At 43.3% G+C, this 15,980-nt stretch overlaps 1 protein-coding gene across 1 annotated transcript; it reads left to right on the forward strand.

The window, feature by feature from the left end:
* Positions 1-3,661: 3,661 nt before the first annotated feature.
* On the forward strand, positions 3,662-15,759 carry LOC118217386 (SUMO-conjugating enzyme UBC9-B). The gene is made up of 7 exons (XM_035399347.1): positions 3,662-3,821; positions 13,229-13,306; positions 13,662-13,745; positions 14,186-14,258; positions 14,410-14,519; positions 14,910-14,989; positions 15,690-15,759. The coding sequence occupies exons 2-7, from the start codon at positions 13,241-13,243 to the stop codon at positions 15,748-15,750; spliced, it is 474 nt and encodes a 157-aa protein (XP_035255238.1). The 5' UTR covers positions 3,662-3,821; positions 13,229-13,240; the 3' UTR covers positions 15,751-15,759.
* Positions 15,760-15,980: the final 221 nt, after the last annotated feature.

Consider the following 15,980-nt stretch of genomic DNA (forward strand, 5'->3'; position numbering starts at 1 on the left):
GAGTCGAGATGGCGTTAGCATTAGCAGGCAGTTAGCACGTTGTTCTGCACGCCTGTGACGTAGGCTGGTTCTGTGACGTGGCTGAGCGGGTGGTGTAAAATGACCCTGAAGGTGAAGAGTCTCCATCCGGTCCGTGTCCTGTTCTCAGTTTGGTGCTGTGATTCATGGTGCACCGCGTCTGGCCTTGACTAATCGCGTTCGGCTGTTTAACCACGTTAGGAGTGGTTGGATAGGCAATGCAGATCATAAGCACTGAATTAATCCAGGGGACAACATGCTGATAGCTTGGAAAGTTCTGGTCTTTTGATGAACAGGGCACTGTGCTTGCTGTCTATGCAATCATCAGGCTTAGCATTTCATGTGTTTAATCACATTCACTATATAAATGACAGAAAGATGCTCTATCTTTAGTTTTTTCTGTGGTGTCCGTATTATTTACTCCCTCAAAAAAAAAATAGCAAAGGTTGTTAATAAAAGGGGTTATTAAGCTGTTGGTCTGTGCTTTTTGTAGGATTAAATGTGATATTTCTGTATAATTTCCCCATGTAGAAAGTATACCTCACACTGCCATATCCTCTGTGCCAGGGTGCAGAATCAGTGCAATCTTTAACATTTTGCATGAAAAGAATGATAACCTTTAACATTGCAAAACTGCCCAGAGTAACATCATAATGACCCATATTAACTAAATTCAGTTAATATGAGCCTGCATTATGTTTCATCGTCTGGGAGCTTCAGAAATGGTTAGCATCTGGTCCACAAGCGATATGGTGCACAGGGGTAGGCTATTTATTGGTAGCTTCACTGCTTTGTTGCAGTCAGGGAGGGTCTCAAAATTCCAGGCATGGTGGCTATTAAAAAAATTAAAAGAAATCTGAACATTTTGATTTCTGAAGTTGCATCTGTTTACAAAAAGTTCTAATTATAGGGATGATAGCCACCTTGGCAGGATGAGAGTGTAATAAGAGGTCTTCAGTATGTCAGGGATTCTCTGGATCATCAAGATAAAACATCTCTTAAATTCTTATTCCACATCAGCCACATGGCTGGGTTGCTTATATCTGGTTGCTAAGAAAACGTTGCTTCAGACGCCACAACACATAGATTCAAGAAGTTGTGCAGGTGTGTTAAAAATCATAAAAATGTGATCAGTATCTGACTGACCTTATGTTGAGGAGTCACTTGAAGGAAAACTTACCTTTATTGACGTGCTCATTAGCAATATACTTGATCCCAGAAAGGCAAAATGTATGCTGAGAAGAATATATGGTGTGAAATATAGGGACACACATCTTGGGGGTTTTAGAAAATCACACAACAAAGAAGTTGTATAGTAATACGGTTTTTCTTATGAAAGTATCATCAGATTCAATATAAAATCCACAAAATACAGGTTTTGGGAATAATAAAAATGCAGCTGCTGAAAAGGCATTCGTTTTGGCATGCTAATTAGTACGTGATAAATACTTCACACATCACACTTGCTTTTCTCTCATAGGCTGGTGTGTTGCAACACAAAAAAATAAAGTGGATTACCAGGCCAGCTCCTGTGCACTTCTACGGTACATCCTGACTGCCATTATTTTTTAGCAATTATTATAAAATAATGGTGTGATAAGTATAATAATGCTGTGAAGCTTACCCCTGATCCCACTCCCCAGGATTCCCCTCTTTGCTTCGTCGTTGACCCTCCCTCTAGACCTCTAAAATTCACCATCTGTAACTGTAGCGTTGGCCAGCAAGTAAAAGTCCTGCCATGTGTTTCTTCCACCCATGAACTCAGCCAGCTGATTTCACAAATTGGTTCCACCTCCTGGCTGGAGAATTGTGCTAATTGGCAAATCCAGGTGATTGGAATAAAATCCTGGGGAGGATTTTTATTTTCTGAACCAGATCCTCGCATTCTGGAAGGTAGGTAAATGCGCTCAATCAAAGAAAAGTGGCTTCTGTGTGAGAATGATCATAACTAGACTCTGGTGACAAAATAGTGGCAGCAGCGTACTATAATGGGTTAGGAACTGGGCTTGTAACCAGATAGTTGTACCCTTGGGCAAGGTACTTAACCTGCATTGCTTCAGTATAAATCCAGCTGTATAAATGGATGCAATGTAAATGCTATGTGATGTTCTGTACTGTGAGTCACTCTGGATAAGAGTGTCTGCTAAATGCCTCTACTGTAATGTGATGTTATAGCAGTGTCGCCCTTGAGGTAGGCTGGGTGATCCTTGCATGACATGTGCATCAAACAGCAGGAGGAAGAAGCAGTTGGTCAATTAACTGGGAAAACAAACAAAGCATTAAAGGTAATTAAATGACAGTTAAAAATTCACCAAGTGTATTTTCCTTAGTTCACATCTCAATGCAGCTAGGTAGTTAAAATGCCTACGAAGGACACATTTGCTTGCACAAGCTACAGCCTTAGCTTGTTTTCCATTAGACTATTCTCTTTCTTCTTCAGTAGCAACTCAAAGTGCTCGCTGATAACAACTGCAATGATGCTAGGGTCTTCAAACAATAACAGTGATAAAAGGTACAATGAAATCTTCCAGGGATTATGAATGATGCAAAGTCTAGCAATCTACCTCCTGTTGTGTGGCTATCAGACCACACACTGAGCGGTCGGTAAGGTAAGGAGTCAGACACATGGCTTCTCCAGTCTCTTCTTCTAGTCCTATTACATGTATATTTTGGATATTTAGCTGATTCTCTTTTCCCAGAGTGACTTACAATTAGTACAAATTAAGAAAAGGCCTAGATTTTGAAATCACCTTCATACATTCCAAGTAAATATGAGTGCAATGGTCGGGCCATAGCATCCGTGCGATAGGCGGTCCACATTGTGACTAGAATTAACCCGTGGAAGAGAAGGTAGATTGGATTTTTTTGGAGGAAATGTGGGTTAGATAGGGGAGAGATGTGGAGGAGGGGAATGGGAATTCAGGGTGGAGAGGGGACAGATGAAGTACACAGATGCAACATCATCACTTCTGTCTTAATTTAAAACTTAAGATCCATACTAGAAAATGCTAGCTTCTGTCTGTTTTAAGCAATCAACATTTGGGAAAGTTGATCTTATGAAATTACTTAAGCATTGATTACTAATGCATCTCAGCTGCTTCATTATATTTTTAAAATTTCTATTAATTATTATTTTTTTGTGGGCGGCCATGCCTATCATCACCAAGAATAGTGTGTGCACATATTTATGCATGTGTAACATTATACTGTAATAATCTGATACTTTGCAAATATCTTGAGTCTGGTCATTGAACATTAATTAAAACAACAGATACTGTACTTTACAGATACTCCCTTGACGACGGAGCACGGCCCCTTTAAAAACATAGTTGTCAAAACTATTGCCTGTATGGACAAATTAGAACCAATTTATTTAATCAAAAATAAGCAAAAGCGGTGGTATTTTTTCCAAAGTTCGCGTATGCCGTCCACATATGGGACGTTACTGTGTCAAGGATATGTAGGATGCTGCGATATTTTAAAATGTGGAGAGGCTTTAAAAATCTATTGCATTCAGATTACTGTCATCTTTTCTGTTGTGTATTTTTATGATGTAACAGTCGTGTACACCACCAAAAATGAGGTCCAAATATATAACATGATGCGCTTTCATTAATCGTAGCTCATTGTTTTCAGGCAATCGTAAGTTAGCTGCCAAGAGGTCCTATTTAGCCTGGGAGAAATTCGGTGTTTTTTCAGGAGGGAAACTTCGCAAGGTTTTGTCCCGAGTCAGATACGATTACCACTGAAAAATAAAAAGCGAACGGTTCATAAAGTAATATACATTTTTAATCGTACAGAAGGTAAGTACTTGTTAGCATCACACCCGTCTGTACTTTAAATGGACCCCAGAAGCGTTTTTCTTGTTCGAGTTTGACTGTTTTGTTTGGTCCTCTTTCTGCCTCGTTAGCCTGTTAGCCTGCTAGCGCCAGCTACCGTAAGACTGAATGAGCGCGGCTGCGCTGCTGGGAGAGTCTGGCCCTTTGTCCGGCGCGGTTAGCGGGCGATCGGCATAGGGGAGGCATTCAGCGTTCACATCTTCTTCATGAAATGTTGCCTTGAGCAAGGGGAAGTCTGTACTGGGGAGTTGCGCAGCTAGCTCATTCCACATGGTGCTTTGCTAGATAGCTGCGTCCTCGGCCGGATAGCGTTAGCACTGCATCGCTCAGTCACTTTTTTACCTTTCATTTTAGGTGAAGGGACTCAGTGGATGGTTAGCGTTTATCCTGAACCAATGTCATCTTAAACATTAAACACTGAAAATGATGAAACAACAATGCCAGGGTAACTAACCAATCATCCACACATTTAGATAACTATTTAGCAGTGCAGCAGTGGCTAACGAATAGCACGCTATCGTCAGCTAGCAGTACGACCGTAGAGACTGATGCTGTAGCCCCGCCGGCTTTGTTTTTATCCAGCTGGCTGTTTATTTCACACATCTAGTAGTTCGCTTTTCTCTTTGACTCCCTGAACAGCGGAGGTCTGGCTATTTCACGACGGCCTCCAACCCGAGAATTAATGCGCTTTATTGTTTGTGCATTATAACTGGTCGTCTTTCAGATGCCGGGCGAAGGTTTTATTCCGAATGTGCGCCGATAGTTTAGCGCAGTTAGGCAATGGCGGGGGTAATGTTCATTTTGACGGTGATGTTGGCCTGAAACTTTCTCGCTCTTCAGCGGAATGCACTTTGCTTTTGAAGATCTGGGGCACTTGGCTTGGTTCTCTGTTGGATTCTGCGAGGTTTGCAGTGTGCTTTTTCACCTGTGAATAATCATCAATACGCAAGCCCACAGTATTTAATGCTGTTAATAAGCCGCAGTGGCCACATAGGGGTAGCGTTTGTTTTGATTTCTGGTTGCATGAATCCGAACGTTATCATTCTTAAATATTGCCAATTTCACGGGCATATTGTCTGTGAAACCTATTGACTAAGGGAAGTCAAGTGCGTTTAAAAAAGGATACTGTTATAAAACTGATGGCCATGGAAATTGTAGTCTGCTGAACCTTATGTGACCTTCTGTTCAAATCACTTTTCTCTGTGATTAGATCTGTCCACAAGGACGGGTTCTCTTCAAGTCATGCAAGGTAATGTATTTATGCAGACTTGCGTATGAGGTGTTTATTGAATGCCAGTGCACAGCAGTTCATCTTATTTCACTTTTGCAGGAAGTCTCTATAGCTGAAGCTTCCTTTTACCATTTTGACAGCTGTTTCCTTGCAGTAAATGGAAATCTGAGCAAAACACGTTTTCAATATACAAAAATGGCAAGTTACTCATGCAAACAAAGCGCTGTCTAAGTTATTAATTAACTTGCAAAATCAAAAGTATTGATATCAAAATGAGGCCAAGTTACATTAAACTATTGGCTATTTTAGGTCACACAAATTTAAACAAGCTTTTTTCAAAAGCAACCAATGTTTTCAAAATTCTTTCATGCAACTTGGCCCTGTTTTTTTTTTTTTTTTTTTTTTTTTTTTCTTTCTTCATCTTGCCTTCAGAAGAGAATGTGGTCATGGCTGGGCGAAGCCTGCAGTAGTAGTCTGAGGTTGTAGGGCCTACTTTGTCATCGTGTAGTTGTCTTGAATGGGGTCCATGAATAGGGTTGGGTCCTGAAACCCGGTAGCACTATGGCACCAGTTCCCATACGACCGGTACCTGCCGAATTGTAATGCAGATTTTGGTGCTTCATTTTAGTGTTGTTTTCGCTTCCGTTACCATTGCTTTGTCGTCTGGGTTGCGTCAGTAGGTACCATTGGCTTGCTAGCGAATGTTAAACATGGTCAAAATCGCAAAAGCGAAACTGTATAATGTGTGGCTGTATTTTATCCAGAAGGATTCAAATGACTGGTCTTGCCTTTGCAATGAAGACAATGGCCCTTGTTCACGAAACGTGTTTGATCACATTTGATCGTATACGGCATATACAAATGTTTCCAAGAACATTTCGGGATTCATCATTTTTCTGTATTTGTTTATTTTCTTCTCTGTTTCCATATATAAATCACATGAACAAGATTGCGCATAAAATTTACAAACAGCCAGCATTCATCATCTCACACACCTGGGATATGCACACACACAAAGGTCTGCACATGTGTCATGAATCTCATTGATTTTCGTGGAAACATTTTAAAGAACAAAGTAAGAGAAATTTAAGAAGTTTTGTGAATTAAAATTTTTTTTTTTAAATGTCGTCGTTTGCTCGCTCTGAATGAGGGTAGACTATCAGTTCATGGCAGGCACCTTTTGTCCGTTTAGGGGTGTAAGAAAATATCAATACAGTTGAGTGGTGCAAAACTATGTTTCGCAATATTATATACATTTTCGAAAACACTATCGCTATACACATGAAGATGTGGCAGCGGCACAAGTGTGAGACTTTGGTGCTGGAACATCCGCAGTGGTGCTTATTGGACAACAGACGGTCACAGAATGACTGGAGAGCCATGGAGTTTTTACAAAATGGTTCATGAGATGATTACTTTCTGATGGATAAAATCAAGTCTCCTGTTTTTTAGATTATGTATGCTTAGGTTGTAAGGGCCCAGTAGCTAGCTACTATTGCTGACAACCCTTTATGATTTTGGTGTTACAGGGACTCGGCAGATTGCATTCTTGACTAGCCTACTTGAATGGAATGTTGGCATGCATAATGTGAACCTTTATTGGTGAATCAAAAATATTTATTGTTCTGCTTTTCCTCTTCAGAATGGACAGAGGTAAACTTTTACTCTTGTTTTTGTGCATATCCAGGCGTGTTCTTGGTGACATTTTTCTGAAATTGACAAAATATCACAATATTGCGGTGTTTATAGTATCACAATATATTGAATCGTGATAGCCTACTTGTATTGTGATGCGTAGAATAAGTATAACTTCCTTGGCTTTATGCTCAGTATTTTTTACTATATATCCCAGCATCCTATTGGCCTTTTTTCCTGCTACAGCAGTGCCTAGAACCTGAAAGGCTTTGATCAATCATTACTCCCAAGTCTTTTTCAAACTGAGTACATTCCAAATTAGTTTCTCCTATAAAGTAATCCTGCCTAATGTTTCCCACATGCACAACATTACATTTGGCCATATTGAATTTCATTTGTCAGGTTTCTGCCCACTTCTGAATTTTGTTTAAATCTTCTTGGGTTACTTTATTAAGTTCAAAACTATTAGCTGGGCCTCCCAGTTTTGTATCATCTACAAATTTGACTAGTCTACTTTCTATGTCCCTGTCAAGGTCATTGATATAAATGAGGAAGAGCGGTGGTCTCTGCGCCGATCCTTTTGGGACTCCACTTCCCACAGTTCCCTGGTCAGATAATACTTCTCCTGCTGCTACTGTGTTCTACCATGTAGCCTGTTCTGAACCCACTCTAAATTACCTCCTTTAATTCATACATTTTGCTAATTAGTCCTCATGTTACTTTATCAAATGCTTTTTGGAAATCTAAGTATGTAATATCATGAACCGTTAGTCACGTCACTTGGTAGCCTCTTCAAAGAATGCCAAAAGGTTTGTCGGGCATGACCTTTTCTTGTGAAAACTATGCTGGCCATCCCTTAGTATATTGTTATTGTAATGAAGTGTTTTAAAGAAACACATCCCACTTGTCTCTAATGATAGATTCCAGTGTTTTACACTTGATGTTGCTTTTTGGCATAAGATGTAGCTAAATTTATTGATTGTGGGACTGGAGTTTTAGTCTGGGATTTGCTATGACAAAAAAAAACAAACAAAAAAAAAAGGCACACTAACTTAAGTTTGGAGCTTTATTGTGTACACATGTGAAGTTGTATCTGAATTCTATGTTTATCTGAGGTCAGAAGGTTCAGAAGTTATGTTCTTAAGGGCTGAGAGTCTGTGGTCATTGTGGGTATTTTTGTGGGAAACCCTGAAAAGTGCCAAACTGTCTGTGGTGTACAGGTATGGGGCATGCCCTGTCTATCGGAACACTGAGGTATGTTAATGGTTTTATTTGTGTAAGAATACATTATCAACGGAAAACCAAGAAGCCAATTTTAAAACCAATAACTGTTTAATTTTGTAATGTCATTTCGGGATATTTGTGGGACTTTGGGCAGTCTGACCTGGTGGTACCCACACAAGTGCATAAGGGAGCCGGTCGTTTTGCCTGTACACCCCTCTCTGCCTGGTATGATTGCTGTTGTCTGCAGCCTGCGTGTAGGCCTCTGGGTTTTTAAGGGAGATCACTGCTAGCTCAGCACTGGCTACAGGTTTGCTTACTCTGGTGTATTTTAGCTGACTAAAGGATGGTAGTGCACAGTTTGCTGTTGTGCTGTAGAATGAGCTGCACCTTTTGATTAGTGCTGCACATACCTGTTTGATGGTCTGCAGCTTCTGCACTACTGTTCAGACCAGCAGCCAATGCGGTGTGCTGTCAGACTATAGTAGGCTGCAGACCTTGGTCAAATGCGTATTTGTTTTGAATTCAAATACTTTTCTGTGCTCGATTGATCTTGCCTGGTTTAATTGAGCCTGCCAATATGACCAGAAGCTGGGGTTTGCACTTTTTGAGGGTATTTAATCGGTTCCAGTACATCAGACAAGACCGTAAAGCGTGGGCCCCTGTTTGAGCCCTGTGCCCTAGAGCGGCCCCCTGTTTGAGCCCTGTGCCCTAGAGCGGGCCCCTGTTTGAGCCCTGTGCCCTAGAGCGGGCCCCTGTTTGAGCCCTGTGCCCTAGAGCGGCCCCCTGTTTGAGCCCTGTGCCCTAGAGCGGGCCCCTGTTTGAGCCCTGTGCCCTAGAGCGGGCCCCTGTTTGAGCCCTGTGCCCTACAGTGGGCCCCTGTTTGAGCCCTGTGCCCTATAGCGGGCCCCTGTTTGAGCCCTGTGCCCTATAGCGGGCCCCTGTTTGAGCCCTGTGCCCTGCAGTGTTTATACTTAATGATCGTATAGCCTATACTGAAGAATTAATGCATTGTAAGGGGTCATTCTACAGGAATGGTGGCATTTGGAATTGTAATGTCTTGAAATGCATTTCATTTCTTGTCACTCAACCTAGGGTACAATATTAATCTTAACAACCGAGAACAGACAGTGTCTCTGTCGGTGACAGTTTGACAGAAACTCGCACCTCCGTTTTTAAAATGTTTTATTTTATTGTTTTGGTATTTACAGCCTTGGTGAGATCTGATTAGGAGAGGGACTCCTGTTGCCACACCCACGCAGTGAGGTCATTCCACTACGCTCTGCCGTAATGTGTACAACACACAACAACATTCTCTCTCTCAAAAAGCAATATGGCTGCCACTCCCGGTCTGTGTGAACACGGCCAGTAAGCCTTCAGTGGGATTGTATGGTGATGCCGAGTTTTTCTTTGTATTTTGTTAGAACTAGCCTACTCATGAACTTTTCTGTTTCGGAGTGGTCTGTTTTCATGCTTTTACAAAAACTTTACTTTACTGAGTCACTTCTTTACAAAACTGCTGCCGTAAAGACAATGTTCGAAACGTGTCCCCAACATATGGTTCGACTTCCCGTTTCCGTGGTAACGCTGAAGCTTCTGCATTAGGCCAAGCTGACTGGAAGCAGTTTTGTCATTGCTGTACCGTGGAATGGATATTCCTCTGCAGGCTTCTTCAGCGTCCACGTTTCCATCCATCGAGGTAAAGGGGAAAGGATAGAATGCATACCTTACCTAGTAAGGAAGTCCAGCCTCCCTGTCTGCCGCTTGTCTCATACCATAGAGCTCTTCTCTATCTGCGTGATTCTCTGCAGTGATTTTCGGTGCTCTTCCTCTATGGTGACGGACTAACAGGGATTTTCTATGAGGGGGAATTGTATCGTTTGAAATGAGTAGTTTGATGGCGATGTTGGTTTCTCGTCTCCCCGCGTAAAATCTGCTGCTAAGCGTTCTTTCGCTCCCCGTCCGCTCGGCGTGATGCGTAACCTTTCTCTCGGCCGAAACGCGTTCTCGTCCGCGCGAGGCTCGACCCCCCTGATCACAAGGGCCGCCTGGACGTATTGTTTTAATCGGTGACATTGTTGGAAATTGACTTCCAGTCCTCCGTCAGATGCACCCAGATGAGGTCCCCTAAACGTACCGCTTGTGTGAAATTTGCAGATACGCTGCTCGAAACCCTGAAAAATCAGGCCGAGGATTCTTCGTGCGGTCGGTCGAAGACGTTCAGAATCCCATGAACCCCAGTCTGGACGGGAGAGAAACTGTAGTTTCTTTGCAGTAGAAACTGCATTTCAGCAGAGGGTCCGTGCTTCTCTTGCAGTAAGTGTGCAGTAAGACTGCACACTGAACGGAACGGGCCAAAATGGACTGAGTCGCTAGGGCAACTACAGCCTTTGCTGATCCATTTGTCAAATCATGGGGTTGTAAGCTAAAACACTCCCATGATTTTTAAGTTTTGATTTCGGTAAATCTACAGGACGCATGCATAGCAGGAAGTGGAAGACACGACACAAAAACAGCTGAAAAAGTGGTAAAACATACGTATGTAAATACCAGGAAATATAAACTGATTGCCTGTACTTTTGTCTCATTACTTTTTTGATCTTAAATGGAAATGCCTTAAGCATATAGAAAAAAATAACAATCTTCACTCCTTTACCATACTTTTGCAGGACACTGTGTCCTAGGAGTCTGACTCCTGTTTGCACTCTAACAATGCATGAGTTTACCTACAATTATTTTAGCTGTTCCTTCAGGCATGAGCTCAAAGGAGTAATAGTGGTGCATTTTGGGAACTGTAGTTCAGGTCAACTGTCGGTCAACTTTGCAGTCGCAATAGCAGAAAGCATCTGTCATGTAGCCAGAGTGAAAGCAAACACGTATTTAAATGAGTTGCAGCACAGGGGGAAGTGAATTTGAATGCTGTGTGTCAGGGCCTGTAAGCCCTGCTCCTGGAGATCTTACCATCCTGTAGGTTTTCCACTCTAGACCTAACAAAGCACACCTCATTCAACAGGTAGAGATCTCACTGAGCTGCTAACTGGTAGTCACATGCCAAATTAGGTTTGAAATCAAAGCCTACACAGGACTGTAGATTTCCAGGAGCAGGGTCGGGCAGCCCTGCTTTACGTGGTGATTCATGTCACCAATTCTTGTAAATAGAGATGGAAGATCGCTGAAGGGAAGGGTGTTCACAGAATTCCCAAGAACAGCTCGAGGGAAAGGTTTCTTCCGGAAATGTTCCAGTGCAACACGCGTGAGGTGCAGTTTTTTGTGACCCAAGTCTTTTTGGCCTAAGTGTTGTTTAAATCACAAGTTTAAATTTGGAGGATTCAAAGAGATGTTTCATTAAATGCTTGGACTTATGCCAACTGGAAGTCAGTGGCCGTAATATTAAAGGTGCGATTCCAAGAACTCTGCGTTTGACGCAACTGTTGCACTCGTCGAAACGTGCGCTGCGCTGGGTTGCAGTTTTCTCCTGTCGGACGCAGTCCTCTCGCGTGCGTCCGTGTCGCTTCGCCGAGGTCGGTCCGTGATGCCCGATATCAGTAGGCTGTCCGAAACCGCGGGGAATCGGACCGCGCCTTGCCGAATCGTACAGACATTTTTTTTTTTGATGGTCAGCTCCATTGCAGTACTCTGAGCCAGAAGGAGAGCTGGTGACTGCAAGGATCACGGGACTCCCCCCCCGGCCCCCCCCCACCCTACCTCCAATAGTGAAAGTGAGGGACATTTTGTGTGACTGTTGAATTGGGAGCGTCTGATGTTTCTGGTCCCTAGCTCCCCTCATCAGGCTTAATTCGGTCAGGTGTCCAGCCACCCAGCGGGGGTTCTGTACTGCATTTAATATTCCCTGACTGGTAGGACATTTCGATCAATCATCTTTCTAGCTCTAAATTTAGAAATCCCCATATAGAGATTCTGGGAAATGTATGAGTCTCCTCTCTTGGAGGCACTCTGGTCTGTGTTTTCTTTGGTTCTGTGTCTAAATGAGAAAAGGATGTTGTCTCTATCTCTAGCCAATGTTTAAATGAGAAAAGGATGTCTCTATATTTCTGGTGTTTAAATGAGAAAAGGATGTCTCTATATTTCTAGTGTTTAAATGAGAAAAGGATGTCAGTCTCCAGAGTAGTGTTTAAATTAGAAGGATGCGGTCTCTGCAGCTTTAAAGCTGTACCGAAAGATGCCTTTAAAGCCTAATTTCTGTCTTTGTTTTTGAAGTGTGATCCCATTAAGAGATTCTCCTGAAGCTGTCAAATGTCACTGTCTTCAAAAAGCGAAGGTGCTGTGGTGTAAGACTAAGCACTGCTGTTCTGTGCTAGCATTGCTGGAGGTTATAGGATTAAGTGATTTGGGCCATAATTTAATTACACAGAAGTGGGATGACATGATGCAGGGGGCTGTGCGCGTGCGTGTGTGATGGCGTAGCTGTGTTTCTGGGTGCAGGTCAGGTTAAGGTGTGTGTGTGTAAGTTATTAAGCTTAATTTTACTGTAATTTGAAGTGTTTTATTAATTGCATGGAATTACTAGAATTTTTTTTTTCATGGAACTGAAGTGTGGGATTTCAAACGTCAGGTTGAATGGTCAGTAGACGTGCTCGGCGTTGGGTTGAATGGTCAATGGATGTGCTCGGCGTTGGGTTGAATGGTCAATGGATGTGCTCGGCGTTGGGTTGAATGGTCAGTGGATGTGCTGGACGTTGTAGGAAAAGTGACTACTAGCCCTAGGCCGGGAGCCTTTTTTGTTCATTAACTTTAAATTCAGAAATTCTGTGCTTTTTCTCGCCCTCTTTTATTCACAGAATTTTTGGGTTTAAAAAATTTTTTTTTGTTTGTTTCTTGAATATTTCAATTTGGCATATTTATTTTCCTGATCAGATTCAGAATTGGAATTTGTTGAATTGCTCATTATATTATACTTATGGGATTTCTTAAGTCCACTGATTATCACATTAAGATTTACCATGATCTTCATTTTATCTTCTAGCATGTACAATTATTTTATGAAAATGCCCCCTGTTTTCCACTCTTATGTGTAGCGGGCAGGGAATTAGGGTGATTGGTATGTGGAGGTAGTTTGATGACCTTTGACCTTGTGGGCCTAAAACATCATACCGCTGGTCACATGATCACAAGCACCTGCTGTCATTATATCATGCCATCCGTCCGAAACTAAGGGTTTGTTATTTCCACGAGGTGCAAGGTGTTCACTTTTAAAAGCTTGCAGAGAGTTTGAAGCCGTCTCATTACTGCCAGTCACCGAGTTTCCTGTGATTGTTTTCTGCAGGAGCCACGAGTCATGTCTGGTATCGCCTTAAGCAGACTGGCGCAGGAGCGCAAGGCCTGGCGGAAAGACCACCCTTTCGTGAGTACGGCTAACGCTAACCCATGCTAACACTAACCTACACTAACGCTAACTCATGCTAACCCTAACACACACTAAGCTAACCCATGCTAACACTAACCCTAACCCATGCTAACGCTAACCCTAACACACACTAAGCTAACCCATGCTAACCCTAACCCATGCTAACCCTAACCCATGCTAACCATATCCCACGCTAACTCTAACTCACGCTTAGCTAACCACATCCCACGCTAACCCAACCTCGTCAGCTGACACCTGTGCACTTGCCGCATGCTAGTTTGCTAAATAAGCTTGGCTAAAACCGAGCACGTTGGAACGGGGAACGTGACGCGCCGTGTGACGTCTGTTTTAGGGCTTTGTGGCCGTGCCGACCAAAAACCCCGACGGAACCATGAACCTGATGAACTGGGAGTGCGCCATTCCTGGAAAGAAAGGGGTAAGGAGCGCCGTTTCCACGGTTACCGTAGCATTGACCCTTCACAAGTGGCCTATGATTTGGAATGAATTCTTAGCCGGAAACTTTAATGCCAACGTAACGGTCGCTACCGGTAATGTCAGAACAACTAGCGTTCTAGAACACTAGTGTAGAATTTTGAAAAAAACAGTCCCAGGAACTCTCTCTCGAAGGGAGAAGGTTGCTCTACTCTATAGTGAAGTCTTTCTGGTGAACCATTCTAAATCAGAACTGACATACATGATTTTGAGAACACTAGGCATTAAAACTCACCCAGCCCTTGAAAGGAATGTGCTGTATCATTTGAAAGGCACTGATTGGCTGGGTGAGCAGTGGGTTATTTGCATATTGCAGTAGGAGCAGGGCCCTGTCTCTTCCTTGCTCTGGCTGTAGTCCTGATGCTCCCCTCTTTTCCCCTGCAGACCCCGTGGGAGGGCGGCCTGTTCAAGCTGCGGATGCTCTTTAAGGACGACTACCCTTCGTCTCCCCCCAAATGTGAGCTCCGCTGGGCCGTCTGGAGCTGGACGGGGGGTGGGCGTGTTAAAAGTGGGCCTCTGCTGTGTGCTCGATGAATCACTCTCTGTCTGTCTCCGTCACTCTTTTTCTCTCTCTCTCTCTCTCTGTTTCTCTGTCTCTCTCTTTCCAGGTAAATTTGAGCCTCCGTTGTTCCACCCCAATGTTTACCCCTCTGGTACAGTGTGCCTCTCCATTTTAGAGGAGGACAAAGACTGGAGGCCAGCCATCACCATCAAGCAGGTACTTTGGGGGGGGGGGGGTGCGGGATGTGCTGGGGGTTTGGGTACATTCACACAGGTACTGTGGGGGGGGTGCGGGATGTGCTGGGGGTTTGGGTACATTCACACAGGTACTGTGAGGGGGGTTTTGCTACGGATTTTGGTGGGATTTTAATCTCAAAAATTTTTAATTGCTGGATTTTTGGGGAGTTTTAGCGAGCGTGGTCTGAGCATGTGCAGGCAATCCTGCGAGCAGTTTGTTGGAAGAAACGCTGTAGCAGTAGCTGCCCTGCAGGGGGCAGCACGAAGCATGAATCCCACCGTGCGCCGCGAGCCCGATTACCATGGCGATGGTTTCGCTCAGCCGAGCAGCGGCACTGACGTGTGGACACGCCTGTCACTCGCTCCGCAGATCCTGTTAGGAATCCAAGAACTCCTGAACGAGCCCAACATCCAGGACCCAGCCCAGGCAGAGGCCTACACCATTTACTGGTGAGTTCCCGCTGATGCTAGCGCACCGCGGTTCGAGTGCTAGCGTGCCGCTAATGTTACATCACATTACATTAGCCTACATTGCATTACAGGCGTTTAGCAGACGCTCTTATCCAGAGCGACTTGCACAACTTTTAACACTTTTTACACTGCATCCATTTATACAGCTGGATATATACTGGATACATCCATTTATACAGCTGGATATATACTGAAGCAATACAAGTTATAAGTACCTTGCTGAATGGTACAACAGCAGTGTTCTACCCGGGAATCGAACCCGTGGCCTTTAGGTTACGAGACCAGCTCCTTACCCATTACACTACGCTGCAGGTGGGTGCCAGTTAGGCTTTAATGGGTCTAAATGAGGGTCGGCTGTGGAGTTTAATGGGGGAGGGAACTGTGCTTTTCTCTCAAAGGTTCAGTTCCCAGGTAAGACGCTGCTGTTACACCGAGCTGCTTCAGTATGCAAACAGCTGTGTACATGCAGCCGTGTGAGTGGCTCTGGGTGAGAGAGTAATGACTAAACGGCTGTCATTCAAACGATAGCTGCCTTGCTAAAAAGCACGTCGGGATAAATCGACTTGACTGCTGATTTTAATCTATACGTTTGTGTTCGTTTGCGCTTTTATTTGCCTGTTCATTTAATGTGTGCTTTTTTAAAAATTGAAAATAAAAATGAATCTCTTTTCCATTTCAGCCAGAACAGAGTAGAATATGAAAAAAGGGTCCGAGCACAAGCCAAAAAATTCTCACCATAAAACGTCAAAGAGAAAAAAAATCCTTGTGAAAGAACGGAAGGAATCGGTGGGCAAGGTGGTGTTTATTTTTTTATTGTTTTTTTGTTTTTGTTTTTTTTGCTCCCTTTTTGATTTAATTTTTATTTTCCCCAAAAAATAATGTTATCCTTCACGTACTTATTTCTCCACTCTTCGCACGTACTTTTACAGGACTTATTTAAAACTGAATATGTGCTGCCCTTTCTGGTCTT

This window comes from Anguilla anguilla, chromosome 17 (genome assembly GCF_013347855.1).
Source record: "Anguilla anguilla isolate fAngAng1 chromosome 17, fAngAng1.pri, whole genome shotgun sequence".
NCBI classification, from domain to species: Eukaryota; Metazoa; Chordata; class Actinopteri; order Anguilliformes; family Anguillidae; genus Anguilla; species Anguilla anguilla.

Bases quoted from the DNA above. Each gene is read 5' to 3' on its own strand.
- LOC118217386 (XM_035399347.1), top strand. From the start codon at position 13,241: ATGTCTGGTATCGCCTTAAGCAGACTGGCGCAGGAGCGCAAGGCCTGG. The intron at 13,746-14,185 runs GTAAGGAGCGCC...TTTCCCCTGCAG, and splicing joins CCATTCCTGGAAAGAAAGGG to ACCCCGTGGGAGGGCGGCCT. The intron at 14,520-14,909 runs GTACTTTGGGGG...CTCGCTCCGCAG, and splicing joins CAGCCATCACCATCAAGCAG to ATCCTGTTAGGAATCCAAGA.